The sequence below is a fragment of the Barbus barbus genome (assembly GCF_936440315.1).
Source record: "Barbus barbus genome assembly, chromosome: 15".
Classification (NCBI taxonomy): Eukaryota; Metazoa; Chordata; class Actinopteri; order Cypriniformes; family Cyprinidae; genus Barbus; species Barbus barbus.
In genome coordinates this window covers 5,375,756-5,389,212 of record NC_136743.1, presented here as the reverse complement: position 1 = coordinate 5,389,212, position 13,457 = coordinate 5,375,756, and the positions used below count along the sequence as shown (strand labels likewise).

At 34.2% G+C, this 13,457-nt stretch overlaps 1 protein-coding gene across 1 annotated transcript; it reads left to right on the top strand.

Annotated features, from left to right (window-relative positions):
- Positions 1–1,146: 1,146 nt before the first annotated feature.
- Positions 1,147–13,343, top strand: LOC306880994 (presequence protease, mitochondrial-like). Its single transcript, XM_079434789.1, has 27 exons — positions 1,147–1,343; positions 1,563–1,659; positions 2,587–2,693; positions 2,809–2,960; positions 3,038–3,152; positions 3,250–3,346; positions 4,252–4,412; positions 4,503–4,629; positions 4,809–4,897; positions 4,975–5,103; positions 5,186–5,299; positions 5,480–5,576; positions 6,793–6,927; positions 7,163–7,301; positions 7,371–7,487; positions 7,582–7,711; positions 8,347–8,467; positions 8,685–8,761; positions 8,858–9,023; positions 9,105–9,205; positions 10,139–10,259; positions 10,343–10,393; positions 10,480–10,592; positions 11,416–11,541; positions 11,666–11,811; positions 12,073–12,175; positions 12,304–13,343. Exons 1-27 carry the CDS (start codon positions 1,297–1,299, stop codon positions 12,395–12,397), a joined length of 3,072 nt encoding a protein of 1,023 aa, XP_079290915.1. The 5' UTR covers positions 1,147–1,296; the 3' UTR covers positions 12,398–13,343.
- Positions 13,344–13,457: the final 114 nt, after the last annotated feature.

Below are 13,457 nucleotides of genomic sequence, written 5' to 3'. Positions count from 1 at the left end.
AACATCAAAATAAATTCACAATTATAGATCTGGAACTTCTTTAAGTCTGTCTAAGTCTGTTTTCTTCTTCTTAAGTCTGTCTTCTTTAAGTCTGTCTGATTAATGTAACATAGAAATACTATACATATTTATATATTTTGCTATTGTATTGTGGAGTGACACTTTCATAAACTTTTCTATGCTCCTCTGATTATATAATGGTAAATATTACAATATCATAGCACAACGGCAATGATCAGCAATAATGATAAGCCTATACTCACAATAAAAATAATAAGGTCATATAGATCATAACACAGTCTCGGAGGAAAGAAGTGGATTATCCTTCACCTGAAATGTCTTTTCTTCCTGAAATGCGAGGCAAATGTTGGATCACAATAATTAGGAACCACAGTTTCCACAAATCCCTTCACTTGATTGGTTCTCTTTTATTCTGGACGGCAAGGGCAGTGACTGTAACATTGAGCATATTTTGCAGTATTAAACACGTATTTATACCGATTTCATCAGGCTCTGAAAATTGGCCACATTTAAAACAACAATGTGAACAGCTATACAAAGAAATCAGATCTGAGAAAGAATTGAGCACTAAGTTAGATTCTAAATTATTATCAGAAAACACTAAATCTGCAATAATGAAATAATAAAAAAACATATTAAATGGACTTAGTCTTCCAACATGTAATAAAGATTGACAGTGGTAACAATGGAATATGGGAATAAGCCATGGTAATTGTTTATAAGGACAAACTCCCAACAGAAATCACTTTATCGGTTTATATATATATATATATATTTAACTCTAATGGGTTACTCCTCCTGTGCCCAAAAAGTATAAGTGCCTTCCATTTCTAATTACTTGACCTTTGTGTTTATTTCGTGACCTTTGTTTCTACTGACACCTGTCGGTCATTATAAAAATGTTCGGCAAAGTGGGCAAAAATGTAAAAACCTTGCATCCTGCATTTCTTTTATCCTTTGTTTTACAAGAATGTATATTTTTCCATACAATATTTTAATAGGATCAAATTTATTTATTTACCATTTTTTAATTGGACTTTTATTATGTACAAGCAGTGACTCGGTATTAATCAATCAACTACGCTCTTCTTATCTTGCAGCCAATGAAAAGCAGCGTTGTTTGCTGTTGGGGTCGTGACTAGTGCGCATGCGCAGTGTACAGCATGGGACATGGAAGGGCAGAGATATAATCATAATGGAAACATGAGTCCAGCAACACACACATAATGTGTTTTAACTTGTAAATTGGTACGGCAGTCACACTAATTATCTAAAATGTTTCGTCATAGCAAGGGATTCATTACGAAACTCCAGAATTTGAGGTGAGTTCGGTTGAATTAAACTTCAGTTCTTCAGTGTTATATGCGTGATCTTTTTTAGGCTGTATTTTAATTGGGATTAATTGATGATACAGGTCATTGTTATTCATTGATATCGGGTTTATTTATAAAACTTTGAGTGAAATGTGTTATGTAATCATTATGTAGCTCAGTCATGCTGATTGATGAGCTCTGTAAGTCTGATGAATGAGGGGTCTGTAGTTTCCAGAGCTCATGGAGGTCGAGAGGCAGCTCTGCTGTAGAGAGAGCACTGCAGTACACGGCAGGACAGAAGATCCACGGGTTCACTGTTAAAGAGGTAAAGAAAAAGTCAACAAATCATGAAAATGCACACCTAAGTGTAAGGTTCACCAAGGTAAATTAATTGCATTTTACAACCTTTAGTGGTTTGATTTAGTTAATACTGTAAAGCCTTACATATGAAAAAAAAAAGCATTTTCAAATGGTAAAGTTCATTGAACTTTTAAACAAAATTTAAAAGAAAATCAAAAAAGTGTGTGTATGGTTTTGTTGTTGGGCATCATATGTAATAAATCAGGCTTTTATGGCGCAACTATGATATAGTGAGAATATGGAGCTCGTTCTCAAGGAGGACAAAAACACCACATTTTTATTCAGAGGCCCAAACTCAGCAAAAATATGCAGTTGCTTTTATTTCTTTGACCAAAAAGTAAGATGAAATTCTTATAGCTTGTAAGTCAATGAGATCTTTATAACAAAATAACACTCTATATCTCTCAATAATGTCTTAGTAAGATATTTAAATGTTTAGTTTTTATGGTCTTTCTGTAGTTTTAAACAAAGCAGTACAATGAAGCCTGATTAATGATATCTGAGACTCACATTTTAACATAATTTCTCTAAAAAACGATAGATAATGTCTAATCAAGTGAAGTTGCTTCAGTCCAGTAAATGTTCATTTTGAAATATTAGAGTACAGCATAAAATTATTCTTATGTTTACTTCATAAAAATCATTCAAATTAAACGCAACTAAAATGCCTATTTCTTGCTAAAAACAAAAAGTATGAAATCTCAATCGGACAAGAGAAGGCATGTTTGTTTTTTCATCATGTTGATCATTTAGAGGCCTTAGAAATTCATATATCAAATATGAAATATGATACAATGGGCTTTATAGGGATAATTGTGTTCTAAGCTATTATACTATTTTGATAGTCCTCCAGACATTTACAACACTTCTGAAAATGCTTGTATTTTTCTAGGTAACAGCAGTGCCAGATTTGTTTCTAACTGCCGTTAAACTCTCCCATGATGCCACAGGAGCTCAGTATCTGCATGCAGCCCGAGACGATTCCAACAACCTCTTCAGGTACAGTGTTTGATGGACACTAATGTTTTGAAACATCTGTGGAATTTGAAACCCATTATATGCCCCGATGATGTACCTATTGATTTGAGTGTGTGTTCTTCATGTGTTGTTCTAGTGTGCAGTTTCGTACCACGCCGATGGACAGCACTGGCGTTCCTCACATTCTGGAGCACACGGTTCTGTGCGGCTCTCAGCGCTTCCCCTGTAGAGACCCCTTCTTTAAGATGCTCAATCGCTCGCTCTCCACCTTCATGAATGCCTTCACAGGTACCTTCTGAAGTGTGTTTGCGTTTAAGTGAGTGTATGTGTGATTTGTATTTCTGATTGTCAATTTCTCCCACCAGCGAGTGATTACACGATGTACCCGTTCTCCACCCAGAATCCCAAAGACTTCCAGAACCTTCTCTCAGTCTATCTGGATGCTGTCTTCTTCCCATGTCTCAGAGAACTGGACTTCTGGTAAAAGTCATGACTCTGAAACATACTCAAATAGTGTATGTTTTCCATGGCACATAAATTGGTTTGTGAAAAGGATTTGATGTTTTTTTTTTTTTAGGCAGGAGGGTTGGAGGCTGGAGCACGAGACCCCCACAGACCCCTCGAGTCGTCTGGTGTTCAAGGGTGTGGTGTTCAATGAGATGAAGGGAGTATTTGTAAGGAAACTCTTCTGTGCTCTTCTGATTTAAAAATATATATATATCAGTGAGATACATCCATAAGTGATGTTATACAATATTGTTAAAAGTTTGGGGTCAGTAAAGTTTTTTTTTTTTTAGAAATTATATACTTTTTGTTCAGAAAATAATGCATTAAATTACTCCAAAGTTAGTCATTTATAATGTTACAGAAGATTTCAGTTTCAAACACTGTTCTTTTGAACATTCTATTCCTCAAGGAATCCTGAAAAATGTATCACGGGTTCCACAAAATATTAAGCAGCACAACTGTTCTTAACACTGATAATGATTATGTTTTAAAACACATAATAATTTTTCAAAATTTTGTTGTTTTTACTGTGTTTTTGATCAAATAAATGCATCTCTTACCATCCTTAAACTATTGAATGATAGTGTAGGTATCAGCCAATACAATGTTTTCTTAAACTCCCAAATTACTCGCATTGATCTGTTAAAACCAAATCCATTTTTCATATATATATATATATATATATACACACACACACACACACACGTATGTGTATATATGTGTGTGTATTTATTTATTTATTTTATTCATCTAGCAGTAGTAAGAGTTATAATTTTTGTCATTACAGTATAAGCCATTATTTCAGCCATCACAAGTATGACAAAACACACTCTGTAGAATTATAATATGCATATAGTAGCATCATAGCAGCCATTATGACATTGTGTAAAAATAAATATCTGCATAATAATAATATTATTAAATCTGCATAATGCACACTTCAATACACTGAATATTCACTGCATCTGTCCTTTTCTACTTACAATTCTACTAGATGGGACTTTTATATTGATTTGCATTTTAAGACTAACAGTCTCTTCTTCTGTTACTCTTGTATTTGTTGTTTGTGTAGTCAGATAATGAGCAAATGTACGCTCAGCACCTGCAGAATAAACTCCTGCCAGATCACACATACTCTGTTGTGTACGGAGGAGAACCACTAGCCATTCCTGACCTGACCTGGGAACAGCTCAAACACTTCCACGCCACACACTACCACCCCAGCAATGCACGGTACACACACAAAGCTCTCGGAATCAGTAAATGACTGTGTGCAGAAAGCAGACGATGCTCATAATGGCCTGTTGTTTGTGTGTTTTGCAGGTTCTTCACATACGGGGACTTGCCGCTGGAGCAGCACCTGCAGCAGATAAAAGAAGAGGCTCTGTCTAAATTTGAGAGATCAGAGCCAAACACTGCAGTTCCACCTCAGACACACTGGGACAAACCTGTACGTTTAATCTTGTGACTTGGCAAATTTGAAACAAGCTCTGAATGTGTGATGCGAAACAAAGTTTAATGAAGCAGTGTTTCAAAAGCACGCATCTCTACAGAGATTGCAACACAATCAGTCCAAACACACTGTAAAAACAGCACTGTGAGGTTTGTCATGTTTTGTTTTTTGTTCAGAGAGTGGATCACGTGACTTGCAGGCCTGACTCTCTTGCTCCTGATCCCATGAAACAAAACACGCTCTGCATGAGCTATCTGCTGGGAGAGTGAGTGGACAAATATTTATTTAGTCTTTTTTCAGTTGTGGTTTAACTGTCTAACTGCTTGTCTGCATGTGTTTCAGCATCACAGACACGTTTGAGGCGTTCATTCTGAGCCTGCTCTCCTCTCTGATGATCTCTGGTCCAAACTCTCCCTTCTACAAAGCCCTGATCGAGCCCGAAATGGGTTCTGACTTCTCCTCTTCAGTGGGGTATGTGGTTTTGACAAGACTATAAAATCAGCTCATCTCTCTGATTATTGCGAGTGGAGCTTTATAAATGTGATTGACGCAGGTTTGACGGCAGCACTAGACAAGCGTCTTTCACCATCGGTCTTCAGGGCATGGCAGAGGACGACACTGAGACGGTCAAACACATCATTGCTCAAACCATCGATGACATCATCGCGTGAGTGTTGACTGGGTTTTTATTGCTTTAATGCAGTGAGGTGTTTTTTTTATTTATTTACTTATTTTTTTAATGAAATCAAGCTTTGGATTGACTGAGAATCTGAATTGATGATCAGTTTAGATAAAAGCACCTGCTAAATGAATAAATGAATATTAATTGAATTAATTGCTGTTTCAGAAAAGGTTTTGAAGAGGAGCAGATTGAAGCTCTGCTGCATAAAATCGAGATTCAGATGAAACATCAGTCCACCAGCTTTGGTCTAGCTCTCGCTTCAGTGAGTAAACACACACACACACACACACACACACACACGCTCATTGAGTTTTTATTAATATTTTAAATTAGTTTTTATGTTTTGTTTTCAATTTGATTTTAATGTTTTAATTGAGTTTTTTGCCTTTTTTTATAGTTTTATAATTTTATTTCATTTTTAGTATTTATTTTAGTTCATTAAGGTAAGCTAAATGAAACCATGTTTATATATGTATTAGGGCTGGGTATTGTGACCAATTCTTCGATTCCTATTTTTATGGTTTCGATTCGATTTCGATATCGATTAGCTATCAATATTTCATTTAAAATGTTAGTTTTGCAGACATGGGATCCATATTTTGATATAAATGCTGGTAACTGAAACTCTCCTACTTAAGTTTATTACTGAAATACACATCTACATTAATAATAGGGTGCACACAGTTGTTTTTTTTAGTGGAGCAATTCGAAAGATGGTGACACCTTCAGAACGAGAGGTGAATATTCATATCCTCTTACGTGAAGCACGCGCATTAAGAATCGATTCGGGGATTTCCCGAATCGATATCGTTGCGTTCAACTGAAGATCGATTAAAATCGGAGAATCGATATTTTTTACCCAGCCCTAATGTGTGTGTGTGTGTGTGTGTATATATTCTTTATTTTTAATTAAGTTTTTTTTTTTTTTATGTTTAGTTAACTATAATAATCCTGACACATACACAAAAATGTGTGCTTACATTTTTATTTTTTATTTTGCAGAAGCACTAACTACTAAGCCATGGCTCTGATTGTTGTTCTTAAAAAAAATGTTAATTGAAATAAAGCTGAATTAAAATAAAAAATAAATATTAGATATAAAACTTAAATTTTTAAATTAAAACTTTAATTTTAAAACTAAAAGTATAACATTTTTAAAAGTATTAGAAGTATAAAAAAAAATGTATAATATAAGTAATAATAATAAAAAAAAAAAAAAAAAAAAAAATATATATATATATATATATATATATATATATATATATATATATATATATATATATATATATATTTTTTTTTTTTAAACCATTTTGTTTTTAAATATTATTATTTAATTTATTTATTTTTTGATAGTGATAAGCTGGTTTTAGATTTTTAGTATTTTACTATTTGAAGGTAGCATTCAAAAACATTCTCACACGTACTAAAAATCTAACGTGTTAAATAATAATAATAATAACATTAACTCTGTCTGTCAGTATATTGCATCCTGTTGGAATCATGATGGTGATCCAGTGCAGCTGTTGAAGATCAGTGAGAATGTGTCCAGATTCCGGCAGTGTTTGAAGGAGAACCCTCGCTACCTGCAGAACAAAGTCCAGCACTACTTTAAGGTAATGAAACCCTAAAACTAGAAAACACTGAACAAAATACACCAAAAAAAAAAAACTAAACAGGAAATAGTAAAACATAATACAATTAATTAAAAGAAAACTAAATTAAAAATGATTGTGGTCATATTTGGAGTGCTTTAGAAAAACAGCATTTATAACAGAATGGTTGTTTCATAATTGCAATTTTTAATACATGTTTGCTGAATTAAGTAATGTGTGTCTGTGCTTGTTTCAGGATAACACCCATCGACTGACCCTTACCATGAGTCCTGATGAGAGATTCTTGGAGAAACAGGCTGAAGCTGAAGAACAGAAGCTTCAGCAGAAGATCCAGAACCTCAACGAAGCAGACCACAAAGACATCTATGAGAAAGGTGTGATCATGAGACCACAGGAAGGACAAGAATAATTGTGTAGATGGTTTAACGTTGTTGTTGCTTCAGGTTTGCAGCTGTTGGCCGCTCAGAGCACGACTCAAGATGCTTCCTGTCTACCTGCATTAAAGGTGTCTGACATCGAGCCGATCATTCCCTACACACCTGTACAGCTGGGAACCGCAGGTCAAACGCACATGATGCATACATGCAACAAGCATATTCAAGGTTAAAATTATAGATGCAAAAAAACTTTTTCCTACATTTACTGTCTCTGTAGGTGGTGTACCTGTGCAGTACTGTGAGCAGCCCACCAATGGCATGGTGTATTTCAGAGCCATGTGCAACTTCAACTCCCTCCCTGAAGACCTGAAGATCTACGTTCCTCTGTTCTGCAGCATCATTACTAAGTATGAAACATTTGTGGTTTATTAATGCTACATACTGTAACATGGACTCTGTGATATCCATTATATACCAACATTCAATCAGACAAGTCATATACATACACATACATTTGTGTGTGAGTATGTGAATTGGAAACGCTTTCTATATCGGTCTAATCCAGGGGTGTCAAACTGAGTTCCTGTAGGGCCCCAGCCCTGCAGAGTTTTGTTCCAACCCTGCTCCAACACACAAACCATGTAGTTTTCAAATAAGCCTGAAGGACTTGATTAGCTGGATGAGGTGTTTAATTAGGGTTGCATCTAAACTCAGGGCTCTGGTTTCTCCCATCTTCTCGTCATTACTCCAGTCTTCAGTGTCTCATGATCCTTCAGAAATCATTCTAAAATGCTGGTTTGCTTCTCAAGAAACATTTCTTGTTATCAGCGCTAAAAACAGTTGTGCTGCTCCATATTTTTGTGGAAACCGTGCCACATTTTCCAAAAGTTCAGAAGAACTGCAGTTATTTGAATCTTTTGTATTATTATAAATGACTGTTGCTTTTGTAGTTTAATGCATCCTTGTTATTTAAAATTATGAATTTCTTTAAAAAAAAAAAACATACTGACCCCACAGAAATGTGATGATCATGTAATCTCAGGTTGGGCTGTGGAAAGATGGATTATCGTCAGCAGTCCCAGCGTATTGAGCTGAAGACTGGAGGCATGTCTGTATCTCCACAGATCATACCAGACACTGATGACCTTGATCTGTATGAGCAGGTATTGCTATTTCTCCATCATCTCTCTTGTGAATTTACATAAATATGATATATATTCACTTTTAATGTAGGAGTGATTTGATATGGTAGCTAAAATCTCAGAACTGGGAACCAGAAGACTGTAGATTTGAATCTAGGAATTGTTCTGGAGATTGAGTTTGTGCTTGCATTAGAGTGAGTGTGTAATCTACGCTTTTGTCTTTATTTGTGTTTTTTAGGGTATTATCCTGTCGTCTTCCTGTCTGGAGAGGAATCTACCTGACATGTTTCAGCTGTGGAGTGACATTTTCAACAGGTTAGTCTTTTTTTTTTAAAGAGACTGAAATCTGTAAATCTCTGTGCAAGTGTAACGATTATAAACTGACGCAGAATCTGTCATGTATATCTCCAGCCCTCATTTTGATGACGAGCAGCGTCTGCGTGTGCTGGTCATGATGTCAGCTCAGGAGCTGTCCAATGGCATTTCGCACTCCGGTCACATGTACGCGATGACACGTGCGGCTCGAGCCCTCACGCCCACAGCAGAGCTGCAGGAGACCTTCAGCGGAATGGACCAGGTGAGGGCTGAGGTGTTGATCTCCAGTCTTTGACCTCTTGGAGTAGAATAAATTGCTGTATATTTTATATTTTAATATCAGGTGAAGTTTATGAAAAGAATAGCTGAGATGACTGATCTGACTGCAGTTTTGAGGAGACTTCCCCGGTTAAAGAGACACCTGTTAAATCCTGAGAACATGAGGTAAACAACAGCCACAGGAAATGAACAAATATCAATGGTTTTATTTTGAAAATAGAAATGACCAGACTGTATAAACTAGATGTAGAATTGTACCCACTTACGGTTGCCTTTACATGGTTTTTGCAGCTCTTCCTTGACTTTTTAAACTTGACTTTTTTTACGTTATATAAATATTACATATTTCATTAGCACGTCCTGCTTTAACTGATAGTTGGAAATATTTTTACTCAGAAATTACATTAATGGGCGTAAAGGAAAAGTTTCTCGTGAAAAAATATTAGAATTATCAAATTGAAAGATTGTATATAAATGTTATTTTTATATCTACTGTAGATATTTATATATCAATATAAAATTTTTAGCTGGTTTGTTAATAATTTTGTTAAATAATTGACTATTACTCTTGAATTTTCCATGAATATATAGCCTTTGATGCTGATCAGTGTTATTTACTATTATAGTTTGAGACACTTCATTTTTATTAATGTTTTTGTTTTAATTTTATTTAAAGGTTATTTTATTGTGTGTTTTTGTATTTTTTAATAGTTTTGAGGTTTTTGTATATATCTTTGTTTTTTGTTCATTTATATTATTGACGTTTTAGTTTTTTTACTACATCAAATTAAAGTAAAACTACTTGCTGAAAGGTAATTTATTTTTATTTCAAGTTTTTTAATGGTTTTAATAATTTTTAGTCAACCATAATAATATGGAGCTGATTTGGCATAAAATGGTAAATTAAATGAAAACCACAGTAAATGTCGATACCATATCATGACATAAACTAATAAATTAAGAATAAGAATAAAAAAAAAAAAGTGAATTAACAAAATGAAATGCTAACAACTAATTGACTGTAAATGTGTGTATATATATATATAGTATACATGTTTATGAATGCATTTAAATGTGATTATGATGCCATGGTTTCAGGTGTGCAGTGAACGTCACGCCGCAGAAAATGTCAGAAGCAGCTGGAGAGGTGGAGAGGTTTATAGGTAATATAGCAGCCAACAGGAAGGAGCGCAAACCTGTCAGACCAACCGTTGTGGAGGTGAGGCCCCACACTTTTCTTTTTAGAAGACTCCACTTTTCACAATGAATTGAGCTTTGATTGGTTTGTTTTTCCTCTCGTAGAGAGCATTGGATCCTCAAGCTGGATCTTCTGCGAGTCGTAAACTTATCTCAGTGAGTGTGTTTGTATGTCATTAGAGCAACATTCAGGTTTGATTGATCCGTAGCTTTCTCACTGATCTCCCTCTTCATCCTGCCAGGAGCCTCATTTTAAACCCTGTCAGATGAAGACGTATTTCCAGCTTCCGTTTAATGTGAACTTTGTCAGCGAGTGTGTGCGGGCCGTCCCATTCACACATGCTGATTACGCCAGGTACAACAAACACACTCTTCGAAAACGATCTTCATTATGCTTGCTTAGAGCTACTTTTTGAAACTTTTTTGTGATTTATAGACATGACTAATAATAATAGTCCTAGGCAACGATTAATTGTGTATGTATGTGTGTGTACTTAGTGTTTATTATGTATATATAAATACACACACATGCATGTATATATTTAAGAAAAATGTGTTGTTCATATATTAAATATATTTATAAAATATAAATATACATGTAAATATTTTCAAAATATATACTGTATGTGTGTGTCTTTATGTATACATAATAAATATACACAGTACACACACACATATTTTATAAAAAAACACTTTTATTTTGAATCGTTGCCCAGCACTAAATAATAATTGTTGTTGCTGCTGCTATTATTATTATTACTAAATAAAAAATGTTGAATAAAACAAGAAATATTACTGCTTTTATATTTCACTTAAGAAAAATTTAACAAATAAAACATTACAATAATAAAATATAATTTAATAATAATAAAAAATATAATATTGTAAAGAATTTTAATACATTCAAATAATAAAGAATATATTTTACAGTTCAACTAAAATTAAAAATCTAATAATTAGTATCGATTTTTTTTTTTTTTTTTTCAAACATTAAAAATTTGATCTTTTATTTGGTGGAAACAGTCTTTTCTGTTGTTTACAGCAGCCTTTTTATAAGTGCTTCTCATTACAAGTTTACACGCACATATTTATTGAATTAAGATATGATCTCACAATTATGGTTTTATTCTGATTAATCGTGCAGTCCTTTGCTTATTCTGTCATCTGTTCTCTCTCAGTCTGTGTATTTTAGCAAGGATGATGACTGCTAAGTTCCTGCATGGAGAGATCAGAGAAAAGGGTGGGGCTTATGGAGGCGGAGCTAGAATGGGAGGAGGCGGCCTGTTCTCATTTTATTCCTATAGGTACATATTACACATTTCATTGAACCTGATGCTATTTATCCATAGTGTATTTGCTTCATATATAATGATGTTTAATTTCCAAATTGATCATGTTTTATTATCTGATTTATCATCGCAATCTCAGAGATCCAAACACCACCCAGACGTTGTCGGCTTTCCGTAGGGGAGTAGAGTGGGCACGAGCGGGAAAGTTTACTCAGCAGGACATTGATGAGGCCAAGCTGTCGGTTTTCTCAGCCGTTGATGCACCTGTCGCCCCCTCAGATAAGGGTCAGTAATGTGGATTGTGTCGGATACTGAGTGGCATTTGTGTATTATTACTATAGTTGTTTTAGGTTTCCAAAGGATTCTCCGATATTTGAAGTAAATATTTGACTATATTCACGGTTCAAATGTAAAAATAAGAAAATGAAATAATTTTTTTTAATGTAATTTGTGTTTGTTTAAATGCTCAGGTGTTTGGATGTTGTTGAGTGTGTGTTCTTGGATATTGGCTCTCTAGTTCACAAGGACCTTGTTATTGTGCTGTAGGTTTGGGGCGTTTTTTAAATGGCATTACGGATGAGATGAAACAAAGATACAGAGAGAGACTGTTCGCTGTGACCGATAAAAACCTAACTGACGTCGCTGGCAGGTAACAAAACATTTAAATATGTATATATCTAATAAAAATATAAAATTTAAAAGTGTATTTATGCTTGAGTGCCGGTGCTTTATTTCTATTTTTTGTATTCGTATTTACTTTTTGTGTGTGTTAAACAGGTATCTTGGTATGGGTCAGCAGACATGTGGAGTGGCTATTCTAGGCCCGGAAAATGAAAGCATCAGAAAAGACCCATCCTGGGTGGTCAAATAGACTCTTTACCTCTCTTCTTATTAGGATTGTGAAAGACACGCACACGCTCCTGCATCACGCACAGATCAGGCTTTTCCGTGTGTTTTCTTCCTTACAGTCATCATGAGGAACAGAGGTGCTGAAAGAACCTGAATTAAAGTTTCACTTAATAGTTCACTAGAACTACTTTTTGTTTCCACAGCATATTGTTAGTGATGGACTCCATCTTTCTATAACAAGGTCAAAAAACGCTCGTATGATTCTGCATGTCATTTGAGTGAGATTTATGAATTAGAAATTATTTATGAGATGTACTGAATTATAATAAACGTGACCATGTTTAACTAGAATGATTTTTTTTTTCTATTAAATAAAATATTTTAAATCGTTTGAGAATAGTTTTTTTCCAAATCATAAATCATCCAATTATTATTAATTACTTCAAATGTGTTTTGTGTTTTAATACAGTATGCGCTGTCTGAACAGCTGTGCTTTAACCCTTGTGCATTCTTGTCAGTTTTTTTATAATATTGTTAATGCCAACAGCATAATGCTCAAGTGTGCATTTTTATCACCCTCATTTCCTTTAATAAAACTATTTTACACTAGATCCTGAGTGTAAGTATACAAAATATATAGATTTTTATTTTTTTTTGTCAAAGAGCCATCTTTGATAATAGTTTTCATTCTGTTGGCAGGGCTTCAAAATTATTTTAACCATAGTAAATACTTGCTCTTTTCCTGCTTTTGCTTTATTATAGAGCCATTTAGATAAGAATGGATGTCAGAGTGTGGCTTGTATGCGTGTACTAAAAGATTGTGAGAAATTCTACTGTACTGTGAATCATGAATCTCACTGCTGTAATTGGAGCTTTGCTGGCATCTAATGGGAAAAATTTGGTACTGCACCCAAACAAAATCATACCAAAATCTTTAAATATAAAAAACAATATATATTTTTGAGTTCAGCATGTTTTATGAAATACGTTTTACATAACATTTTGCTCAAATAACTTTCATAAATTAAAAACTTTATATACTTTGTGAAATAATTGTTTCATTTTTTTAAAACTTGTTTACT